The sequence below is a fragment of the Hordeum vulgare genome, chromosome 2H, assembly GCF_904849725.1.
Source record: "Hordeum vulgare subsp. vulgare chromosome 2H, MorexV3_pseudomolecules_assembly, whole genome shotgun sequence".
NCBI lineage: Eukaryota > Viridiplantae > Streptophyta > Magnoliopsida > Poales > Poaceae > Hordeum > Hordeum vulgare.
Window position 1 is genome coordinate 599602192 of NC_058519.1, and position 12470 is coordinate 599614661.

A 12470-nucleotide genomic window follows, 5' to 3' on the forward strand; every position below is an offset into this window, starting at 1 on the left:
ACCACCAATTTTGTTGGGCGGAGACGATCCCATTCCCAGGCTGGGAAACAGGTTGTCCTGGCGAGCTGATCCCCTCCCGGTCGGCAGGCAAGGCCGACGCAGGGCCTTGCACCACCAGTCGCCAGAGGGATCGCCCCAGATCGTCAGACTGCGAAACCCGGGATCGTCCTACTCAGGGTGTCGATGAATCTCTTCCCTTGAAGAAGAAAAATATAAAAAAGATAATAAAAAAATCAAAAAAAAAATAAAAAAAAATCGAGTGTACCATTTGCAGGTAACATTTGTCATTTGACTTGTTTTCTTTGCACATGTCAACGTGCTTAAGCCCTCCCCCCCCCCCCCACCCCCACCCCCTAAATATTTGCAGGTATCATTTGGGTGTGACAATGAACACATATTAATTTTAAATGAACTTGGCAAAATACATTTTTGAGGCACATAAGCATATACTCCCTAGAGCCCAAAGCAATATCTGTTTATAGTACTCTGCCTCTCATCATATCTTCGAAAGTCATTTCTTAAATTGTCTCAAAAATAAATGTTTTGTAAAAAGAAGAATTAAAAGGTTTTATATAATACTCCTCGTCTAGATACATCCGTCTGAGCGATAAGTAATTTCAGACAGAGGAAGCAGAAGTTAACGATCAAACTTTTATTCAGAGATTCCGGACAGAGGAAGTAGAAGTTAACAGCAAAAGTGTAGGGCTAGACCCAACAACTAAGTAAATGGTTAAAAAGATATATATTGAGAAGCGATTTTTGAGTTTAATGGTATCTTTTTGTGTAATGGAACTAAATAATTATTCATGAAAAAACGAAAGTAAATAATTAAACATTGATCAGCAGTCAAAAGATAGAGAAATTTGAACGTGTGTATTTTAGGATGTCCTCTATTTTGAAACAGGCGCTAGTAATAAATTTTGGAGCTGGTGGAATTTGATTAAAATTGCTCAAAAGAAGAGGGCACCGGATCCTAGTCTTTACAAGAATAATACATTATATAACAGCAGTCAAACTTTTATAGTTTTGGCAACCAATATTTTTCAAAATATTTTGATCAGAAGTGTTGAGGTCCTCAAGAAGGGCCGAACCGAAGGGCTAGATTCTGAATTTGGGTTTTAAAAAAAGATCCTGAACAAGGGCTAGATTTGAGAAGTACTCCCCTTGAACTAAAAACACGACAAAAATTATGGAATGGAAGAAATACATCGTAAGATCAAACAATTACTCCATCAGTGATTTGGAAAGAGACATCAATCATCCCAGAGTCTCATCCATCAGTGCCGGCATATTGTTCTCCAAGAGAAGAGATTCAGATTCAGCATTCTGTATATCAAATCTTATGAGCACAGCAAAACTGCAGGGCTATACCACCCAACAATATCCTACAAGGAGCTGAATCAAGTGCCATACTAGTACATGATATGAAATGATATGCTTCCCCACAAGGCCAGCAGTAGTAGTTAACTTAAGCTAACATCGCAGGTCCAGTTTGCTGAACCACAGGGGTTCTTCCATCTACTCGATTTTATCGTTTGCAAGCTCATTCCAAAGACGTCATTCGAATCAGCGAGTTCACTTCTCCAAGTCTATGCTCGGCTCCGGGTCAGCTGGAAGGCGCTTCTCCAGGTCCAGGCCCGGTTCCGGGTCCGAGCGAGGCTGCTTCTCCAGGTCTAGGCTCATCATTTCCGGGTCCGAACGAGGCTGCTTCTCCAGATCTAGGCTCGGTTCCTGGTCCGGGTGAGGCTGCTTCTCGAGGTCTAGGTTTGATTCCGGGTCCAAACGTAGCCGCTTGGGCTCCCGGTCGCCTAGGTGCAGCGACATGGCAAGCTCTTCCTCTGACGGGTTGTTCAGGTTGGCAATGGTCCTCCGAGCATCATGGTCACGGCGCACCGGAGACATGCCAACGAAGTTCGAGATGAACTGACGCTCTTCCATGTCGGACGGTGTGTTGGCTGCGCCCTCCCCTTCGTCTGCGGCGCTTGTCGGGTCGTGACGAGGCAGCTGCTGAATTTGGATCCCAAGAGGCTCAAAGATCTCTTCAACCTTCTCTGCTGGGGTGGCTTCTGGGGCAGTAACAGTCACCGCAGAGGACTCCCCAATAGCAGAGTTAATTGCAGCCACAAAAGCATTCCTTTGCTCCTGCACAGCATCTTTATTATAGATGAATTACGTCAGCCTTGTAACATTGGAGCAAACGGGATTCAACAATGAGATATGAAAAATGCCAATAACATAATAAAAGTTTGCATGGCAAATGTATTTCCAGGACAACACTGGAATATGAAGGAAACTGTTGCAGTGCTCACCTTTGAGCGATTCGTCGTTTATGATAAGATCAAGTTCTAGGCGATCAAGAAGGCGGCCAAGATCAACCCCTGTAGTCCAGTTTTCAGGACCATAGCCACTTGTGAGCTTTATCCTCCCACGGTTTGCTGTGCCACCCCATATTATCCCAATAGGACGTGGCTTCTCCCCATCCTGGCTGGTCAGGATAATAAGGCTTCCGCTGTCACCCTCCAAATCAAATGTTTGGCGATTCTCACCAACAACGAGGAGGTCAGTGAAGAAGCATATTCCTTTCTCATCATTGTACTCAAGGGCATATGCCATCACAGTCCCAGTTGTGTGACCGGAACTTCTGCCGACTTTGCAAACTTGCCTCCCGATGAGGCTCTTGATAGGACACTGCAGATCTATAATCTTAACATCCCCAATCTCACCAACTTCCCTAACTACAGTTGTGACTGTGGAAATGTCAAAGTCATCAGCAAATGGGATGAATGCGCCGTCAGCTCGTACAAATGTCTCTGCAGGTCCACAGAGGGGCAGCATATATGTTTGGGGATTAGAACAGCACATATGCATCATATATAACAACACTAAACAGAAGGAGAAACTTATAAGTTTATAAATCTACATATATAAAACATAAATTATAAATTTACATATATAAAACATAAACTAAGTTTTTTGTTCCATAAACAGATATTGTTTTGTTCCTATGTAGTCTAAAGCACAAGTTGTTGTTGACCTGACTGACAAAAACTGGTACAATCAGAAAGACAAGTCCTGCATCACAAACTTATGTTTGTGTTTGTGGAATGCATCAATTTATTCATTTTATGCATTTAAGACATTGTGTTTAAATAGACGACACATTAACTAGGCCTTCCTCTATAACATATACTTTAAAGTTCAATTCTGCGAATAATACATGAATCCCCTATATCAACCGCATAATTTGTAGCTGCTCTACCTGGGTTTGTTCCAGCATAAATTCCATACCAAACATCATCTGTGATGAAAGATGTTGCCCTCTCGACAGCTCCAAGATAAACACCAGGCCCAAGATTCGGCGGCAACGGGTGAAACATCTTCTGGTTAGGATAGTCCAAATCAACTGCAACATGTCGGTTCGTGAGGAAACCAACTTGCTTGTTGTTGGTGCGTCGTTTCACAATTGCACCCAAAGTTCCAAATGTATCCTGGCTTGCAACCTGAGACAGTGAAACAGGTATAGAGAACTCTCAAGCAGGAAATGAGAGCATGCCCTCTTGAATCATTCAATGCACTATATGCTGCTCTAACTTCTAGAGTATATAATTTAGTTCTGTTTTGGAAAGAAAAAAAAACTGTCATTCAAAATGGTACATGAGTTTTAAAGATAAGTGGTGTCTAGATTTGTGCAGGGACCCAATTGTTCAGCTGCATATGATAACTTAGACCATTCAAGTACTTAGTCATTAAATGACATGACACTCTAGAGACTGCCGTTAAGAAAGTTACTTCTGATTGCTGATCAGTTCACAATGGGATTAACTTAAGTTACATCCAGTTGGCACTCTAGAGACGACCGCAAGAAAAACGAACAAAGATTTATTTAAACTAAACAAGAACAAAGTTAGCACTGGCAGGACTTCTAGTAGCTCATTGTTATGCATAACAGTGTGAACTGACATAGTACCTATCAGCCATTGTCATAACCTTATGGGCACTGCAATTTTATTCACTTTGTCCAAAGAATCTTCACAAAATTTGAACAGCCCACTGGCAAGACAGAGAAAATAACTAGTAGTGCATGTTTGTGCCCAATCCAATTTGTACACATGGCAGCATTCACTGCTTCAAGAAGATGATATCTAGGTAATGCAAACCAATACAGATAAGAGCATAGATGTATAAACCTGAGAGCCTGAACCAATATATTCGTCACTGCCACACAGCTTATTAACAAGCTCACTAAACGTCTGTTCTTTAGGTGTTTGAGCCGGCGCACCATAGTATGAAAATTCTACGACATCAACATCACACCAAACACCTCCTGGACCCTGTAAACATCCAGCCAAGTGAAAGATATTAGTCAAAGACAAAAACGACTCCAAGTCTGAAAACAAGCCTGTCCAATAATATAAGACAAGAGATAAAATGAGGTTCTCATACCGCAAGAATTGCAGGAAGGCATTGGTTCGGATTAAGCCATTTCTTGTGAACCTTTCGAGCAACGAAGACAAGAATGGCAGGGGTTTCTGTGAGAACCCCTTTTGTTATGCGGAAGCCCACTGCCGTCCCAAGGCTGAAACGCCGCAATATCTTGCTGTGGAAAGCTCTTATGGTCATCAAATCAAGCAAGCTATTTGCTTGCTGACCCTTGGGCAGCTTTCCAGGGAGTACCGGCAGTAATCCTTTCTGGAGGTTCCCAAAGTAGTTTGCCCGTCCCTCCGCCGCACAATGCTGCAGGTTTGAAGTCGGCCATAAGAAGTATGCCGCGCTGTTTTCTGTGTGCACGCACCCAGAAGCAACCGGTTGCATCGACGGAGAACAAGGAAATGCCTCATGGTGAGAGCAATGCCCCTCCACATCAAGAGACGACTCTTCCGACCGCGTCAAACCTGAGAGCTGCATCCTGTCATCTGAAGGCTTCATCGTGCCGAACAGTTGACAGGCGTAGTGGACAGGAGAAGCTATGGCCCTAAAAATTAGAGCAAACAAGTCTGAGAACATAATCTTGCCCCAAGGCAAAAATGTCAGGAGAGGAGACACTGGAAAGTTAGCACTCAGCAATCTACCAAATGTGTTTGCACCCTAATAGACCTACATCAGACTGGGAAATGTATGGTGAAATTAAGCAATGTATGAGTGTGAGGCTAGCTAGCATCCAAGCTATTATACACAAGAAAATAAATAAACAAGTGCTGGTGGAGTAGCCTGATATTCTCGGGGAATAGGTTCTTGCAGGATTGCAACCACGCAAACAAAAGCAGATAATATCATAAGAGGAATCCTCTGTACGACGAATATGACCCATTGTATATGTATATTCTTGTTGCGCATCCGCCGTAGAACCAAGCAGAGAATATCACAGGAGAGTGGAATCTGCAAAAGCCAGAGGGTGGAGGAAGTCTCCATCCGTTTGTTCGGCGAAAGGCATGGCACAAATTCTGCCTTTAAACACAGGGAATTGGCATAAATCCACATGACAACTACCACACGGAGTACTTGTGATGATAACAAAAATATCGACGCGAAAAGGGTAGGGCCTACGCGCAAATTAAGCAGGCGGCACCGCGGGTGAAGTTTGGCAAAGGCATCGTGCACTTTGCTGAAAGAGAAAAGGCATAATCAAAAGAAGAAACAACCCGCCGACAAGAAATCGGGGGGAACAAACGGCAAGCACTCTCCCCTTGTGTTACATCCAATAGCAGGCCTGAAATCGGTTTTGCTGGAGCAATGCAACTTTTATCTGGCCGCAGAAGAGAGCCTGCAGCTGAAGGCACGCGAGCTTGGATTGATGCCGGTTGCAGAGCGGCAATGGAGCTCCCTGCTCCCGTGGCGAAGATTCTTGGAGGCCGAGCTGCTAAGCTTTCCGTGGCATTTGGCCCCGGAAGCGAGGCCAACAAGGAAGGCGGAAGGAAATAAGAAGAGAACGCCTGAAGCTGTTACTGTGCAGGCATCACGGAACTCCCATGGCACTGGCAGGGAGCAACAACCTGGCATACCAGATTGGCAACTCAACCACCAAAGAGGGACGACGAGCAGCCCGGCCTGCGAACGGGAACCACGGGGCGGGAGGGAAAAAGGGATGCGAGGGACCGAAAAAGAAAGCCGGCAAATCGAGGAAGGCGGCGTCAAGATCCTGCCGCCCCAGGGGCCGGAGTAAGATCCGGCCATCCGGTAGGACCTCGGGCAGGGGAGGGAGGGGGCGGAGCCGCTCACCTGGAGCCGGAGCAATGGCCACAGCCTCGCGCGTCGCGACTACTCCTCCTGCCTCCTCCTATCTCCTTCTCCCCGCGCGGGTATCCATAATTGGGGGCGTGGAGGCGGGAATCTCCACTGTTATTAGGGGCGAGGCCGGGGGGGCAGAAGATGCCAGCTTTGCAGTCGCAGGCGGCGTCCCTCCCTCTCCCTGCCCAGCCCCCCCTCTCACTGTTCGGGCCGTGTGCGCGGCAGCAGCGGCATGCGTGCGCCGCACAAGCACCACAAGAAGAGGCTAGAGAGAGAGGGGGAATGGGGAGGAGGCGCTCTCCTGGGAATCTAGGGGGGGAGCTCGATCAGCAGCTAGGCGGTGGTGGTGATCATGGCGTGGTGGTCACAGATTGGGGTGAACAACGACTTCACTGTGGCGCCGTGTGATGTGTCGATGCCTGTGTCGAGCCCCGACCTGTGGCCGCATAGTCACCCGTGTCGCGCGGTCCAACGGACGGCCCCGATCGCAGGTGGAGGGGGCGAGGAGACGTGGCCCTCTCTCCTCCGCTAGATTCGGCCGTGGGGGGTTGGGGGCTTCATCCCTCCTTTGAACAAGGTGCACTTTTGGTCATGTCATCGTATATTATCGACAGTGACAATATGAAAATGATAGGGAAACAGAAAACTTATGGAGTTGACCTGTAGTGAAGAGTCAGACTGTGAACATGTTTTTTTATTCTAACATGTATTCTGGATATATAGCAAGATTTAGACGCGAGTATCAGCCTAAAACTCGTTCATTTTTTGCTTCTAAGATAACCAGCCCCCTTCTTATAGCTTATTTCATAAGCCGTCTGTGGAAGAGCCGGGCCTAAAGAATATTGAACTCGATATGCAACTATTCAAATTTGACTCGGATCTTAAAAGGGTCATGTCTCAATTCAAAATTTTCATAGTAAATATGTTATTTTGCCGAGTGGCTATAGCTCTATGTTATAGTTGGATTGGATGGTTAAGAACAATTCGGTAGCCTGAATATTCGGTTAAATGTTACTTCATGTGTTCACAATTGTAAGATGTTTTGAATATTTTAATATGAACTGCATGCAAATTGAAATGCGTAAACAAGCACACTAAAGCGTGTATATGTATCTAATAAAAAAATAGAACATGATTTTATTTCTGAATGGAGGGAGTATTTGACAATATAGGTTCCCAAACGACCGTTGCATCATAAGTGTAGGAAAACTCCTTTTATTAATCATGTGCTATTTTTTATAAGCATGTCACAATTGCTATTTATGTGGGCTAGAAATAGTAACATTTATGTGGGTCAAGACAAAAGGGATAGTAACAAGTGGCTTGGTCATTTTCGCTTTATGGCATGGTAGCATATTTATGGTGTCTGGTTCATGAAAAATCCCTATATTCTATTCTCTAGCTTCGTCAAAGAAAAATAAAGAAAATGTCACAGACAAATTGTCATGTCACTATAGAAGAATTGATAGCAATGATAAACATTAAACACCCCCAACTATATGCATGTTCTAATGAAAGGGTGAAAGTGCATCTAATCGCCAAGGTGAATTTTGGTAATCCATGTCAAGATATCTCAAAGAACTGATGGTACTTCAAATATATTTCATGAAAAGTTTTTTCAGGAACAATATTGGAATGGAAGGTGACCCCTAAAAATGCTTAAAGACAAGTGTTGGACAAGACAAAGGATTTTTCATTTTCATTTTAATGATCCTAAAATATCACATTGAGTACATATGCATGCAATCTATCAAAATGGGACGAGGATGTGACAATAAGACTTTTGCTCGATGTGTTTAGAGATCAATCTCCTTCAAGTTTTCCACTATATCTTTCTAACTACATGCATCTCGGTGTTGCCAAAGCACTTCCATTTGGAACCATCAAACCATCCAGATGTAGTTGTTGTTTTAAACCTTGGTTCAATCGGAGCCTCCAACATCCCATTTCGAGCCACCGAATCAACCTTGTAAACCTTACGTTGTCACATCGGAAATTTCGAGCCATTCCAGTTGAAACTTTCGAAGCGCTAACAAAGAGTGTGCAATTAATGAGGTACCCACTTCACAGCCATCAATTAACTTCCATGCGGAACTAGCGATGCATATGAAAGTTGTTACCTTTGTTCACTTCACAGCCACCAAGCAAAACCGGTTGGAGCCTCCAAGATGTGAAAAATGGTGAGTAACGATTAAATTTCTATTCAGGTCTATTTATCCCCCACCTATACCACCAGTTCAACTAGAAGAAAACTTCGCTGCCATCATTTCTTTTGAGAGAGAACTCCACCTCCTTGTGTCAATTTCAAAGGGCTTTCTAGCCCAACCACCACATCACTACTACAGGAAGGTCCTAAGACGACACATGCATTTGAGACCCTTCGACCAACTGTGTGCGATCCATCAATCACAGACGGTATAGTTCTAGCTCCATCGCCAATAAAATGAACTCTGTGCGATGGTTAGTCCATCGGGTACGATTTAGAAGAGACTTGAATGTGGGATGCGTGCCATATAGTTGGTCCTCATGAACTATTTGCGATTAGCCAAGATAACACAAACGGTTAAAAAATACATATGTGTGTGAAGTACGGCATACAGTTCACTCGGATAAACTGTTTGCGCTGATCCAACATAACACAAATGATTTAGCATAAGAAGGTTGATGATCCACAATTATAGGGGATCGATCGTAGTCCTTTCGATAAGTAAGAGTGTCGAACACAATGAGGACCACAAAGAAATGACAAGTGGTTTTCAATAAGGTAATTCTTGCAAGCACTCAAAGTAGCGATAACAAATAGTTTTATAGTAGTGTATTTTGTAACAAGTAACAGGTAACAATTGTAAATAGGATGCAACAAGGTGGCCCAATCCTTTTTGTAGCAAAGACAAGCCTGAAAGTTCTCTTATATGAAGTAAAGCGCTCTCGATGACACATGTGAATTGTCATCTAGTCACGTTCATCATGATTAGTTGATTCACATTCGGTACTTTGATGATTTGATATGTGGGTGTACCGGTGCTAGGGTGGTGTTCTTATTTGAACAAACAACCCTCTTATGAATACCCCCTCTCGCAAGCATCCACAACTATGAAAGAAGAATTAAGATAAATCTAACCATGACATGAAACATATGGATCCAAATCAGCCCTTACGGAATAACGCATAAAGTAGGGTTTAAGCTTTTATCACTCTCGTAACCCATCATCTACTGGTTACTCCCCAATGCTTTCCCTTAGGCCCAAATAAGATGAGGTATCGTGTACTCAAAGTTCACATGATACCACTAAAGGAAGAGCAACGTACATATCATCAAAATATCGAAAGAATACCAACTTCACATGATTACTTATAACAAGACTTATCCCATGTCCTCAAGAACGAAAGTAACTACTCAAAAATAATCATAATATTCAAGCTCAGAGGTATAATGGATATGCTTAAGGATCTGAACATAAAATATTCCACCAAGTAAACCAACTAGGATAAACTACAAGGTGTAATCAATACTACGTAGCAACCCACATGTACCAATCTAAGGTTCTAAGACAAAGACTGAATACAAGATATGAACTAGGGTTTGAGATGAGATGGTGTTGGTGAAGATGTTAATGAAGATTGGTTCTCCACGTTGGATGAAACATTGGTGATGATGACGGCTTTGATTTCCCCTCCTGGAGGAAAGTTTCCCCGACAGAATCGCTCCGCCGAAGAGCAAAAGTGCTCCTTCCCAGGTTCCGCCTCGAGACGGTCGTAGTTCATCCCGAAAACAATCTTAAAATTTCTTTTCTAGGGTAAATGCCACCATATAGAAGAAGAAGATGGGCACCGGAGGCCTGTCAGTAGGCCCACAAGCTTAGTGGGCGCGCCGGGGGGTAAGGCGCGCTTGCGAGGCTTGTGGCCACCTGGTGGGTTCCATTGTGATGATTCTTTCACCAATAATTTAGTATATTCTAAAATAAATCTCCATCGATTTTCAGGTCATTTGGAGTTCCATAAAATATCCACCTCTTCTATAGCCCTTTCCAGTCCAGAATTTCGGTTGTCAATAATTTCCCTCTTTGTATACATCTTGCAAAATAAGAGAGAAAATTTATTAGGTTTGCATCTTAAAGTGAGATAATGTCTGAAAACAGAGTAAATATCACTAGGAAAACATGATGCAAAATGGACGTATCAAATTCCCCAAGCTTAGACCTTGATTGTCCTCAAGTGAAAGACGAACTCGATAATCATGACCACATGCTTAGAGAGAGAAAGGTGTCGATAAAAATAAAATGCGAACATGCATGGACCTTATCATTATCATAGCAGCAAAATATCATCACAAAACTTCTCACTAACAAGTGGTAATCTATTCACAAGTTAAAGTGTGAATCACAAACCTTATTGAAAACTAACAAAATATATTCTCAGTCATTAAAACAATTGCAATCCATCATGTTTTCACAAATAGTCTATGTTAGAGATTTATTTAGCAAGTTTACATACTCAACTATCATCAAGTCTTCTATGATTGCCAAGACCCATGACATATTTATGAAACAAAAAATATAAATCGGACACATATGAAGATAGGTGTTTATAGTTTTCACCACCCAACTACTTATCTCGAGGATAATGTCAACAATAATAACTCATGATCACCTACATCCAACTGGATATATATGCCTGGATCTTTTCCCACAACATGATGCTTGCCAAGTAGAGAATAAATAGGGATGGACATTAATGACTCTTGCATAAAAGTAGATACATGAAAGTAAAAGATAGACCCTTCGCAGAGGGAAGGAGAGGTTGTCGTGAACTTTTTGTTTGGATGTACAAGCTCTTAATGGAAAGGAATGCAACTTTATATTGCCCCTTATGATAGCAACCTTTATTATGTAGTCCGTCTATTTTATTTCATTGCCATCACAAGTTCGTACAAAGCTTATTTTCTCTTACAATACAAGATCATACATATTTAGGAGCAAATTTTTATTGCTTGTGCACCAATGAAAACTGACCTGAAGGATCTTATTCAATCCATAGGTAGATATGGTAGACTCGTATGATAAGAAACTGTGTTCAAGGGTTTTTGGATGCACAAGAAGTATCTCTACTTGGTATGAAGTTTTGGCCAACAAAGGTTATGAGCAAGCACCACATGTTAGAGGATCCATGACAATATAACTTCTATGTGAATACAAGCACACATAACTCATTATGTTGTCTTCCTTGTCCAACATCAAGTATTTGATCATGCATAGAATATTTAATGGGGGCTCATGATAACCCACAAGTATAGGGGATTAATTGTAGCCTTTCTCGATAAGTAAGAGTGTCGAACCCAACGAGGAGCTAAAGGTAGGACAAATATTCCCTCAAGTTCTATCGACCACCGATACAACTTTACGCACACTTTACGTTCGCTTTACCTAGAACAAGTATGAAACTAGAAGTACTTTGTAGGAGTGATAGGATAGGCTTGCAAGAAAGTAAAGAACACGTAAATAAAACTAGGGGCTGTTTAGATAAAGAAACAACTACGAGTGTCTAACGAGTGTGGAAAAGTAGTGGTAGGAGTTGCGGAATTGTCCCTAAGCAATTGACTACGTTACTAGATCGATAACAAGTATCATGTGGGAGAGGCCTCTTCTAGCATGTCATCCCTTACTTGGAATTCTATGCACTTATGATTGGAACTATTAGCAAGTGTCCGCAACTACTAACGTTCATTAAGGTAAAACCCAACCATAGCAATAAGATATATTGGTCCCCCTTCAATCCCATATGCATCAATTTCTATGCTAGGTTTGAAGCTTCTGTCACTCTAGCCTGCCAATACACAGTCCTATCAACATACAACTAACCCTATGGTGTGATCCACGTGCGCGATCATATGATGGGCACCAAAGGACAACAACATAACCACAAGAAAATTAAACCAATCATAGCAATTCATCAATCACCGATAGGACAACGATAATCTACTCAGACATCATAGGATAGCAACACATCATTGGATAATAATATGTAGCATAAAGCACCATGTTCAAGTAGAGGGTACAGCGGGTTGCGGGAGAGTGAACCGCTGAATATAGATGGGGGAAGATATGGAGATGTTGGTGAAGATGACGGAGGTGTTGATGTAGATCGCCGTCACACGATGATGTCCCGGGCGGCGTTCCGGCGCCGTCGGGAGAGAGGGGGAGAGAGCCCCCCTCCTTCTTCTTCTTCCTTGACCTCCTCCCTAGATG

At 42.9% G+C, this 12470-nt stretch overlaps 1 protein-coding gene across 1 annotated transcript; it reads right to left on the bottom strand.

Moving 5' to 3' along the window:
• Positions 1–1311: 1311 nt before the first annotated feature.
• Positions 1312–6569, bottom strand: LOC123427603 (protein NARROW LEAF 1). The gene is made up of 6 exons (XM_045111682.1): positions 6217–6569; positions 4444–4972; positions 4188–4331; positions 3260–3500; positions 2310–2810; positions 1312–2153 (listed from the first exon to the last, which is right to left on the bottom strand). Exons 2-6 carry the CDS (start codon positions 4924–4926, stop codon positions 1576–1578), a joined length of 1947 nt encoding a protein of 648 aa, XP_044967617.1. The 5' UTR covers positions 4927–4972; positions 6217–6569; the 3' UTR covers positions 1312–1575.
• Between the last annotated feature and the right edge of the window lie 5901 nt (positions 6570–12470).

Excerpts from the sequence above, each read along its gene's own strand:
- LOC123427603 (XM_045111682.1), bottom strand. The coding sequence starts at position 4,926 with ATGAAGCCTTCAGATGACAGGATGCAGCTCTCAGGTTTGACGCGGTCG. Across the intron at positions 4,332-4,443 it reads GCCTTCCTGCAATTCTTGCG|GGTCCAGGAGGTGTTTGGTG; the intron begins GTATGAGAACCT and ends GGATGTTTACAG. Across the intron at positions 3,501-4,187 it reads ATATTGGTTCAGGCTCTCAG|GTTGCAAGCCAGGATACATT; the intron begins GTTTATACATCT and ends TCACTGTCTCAG.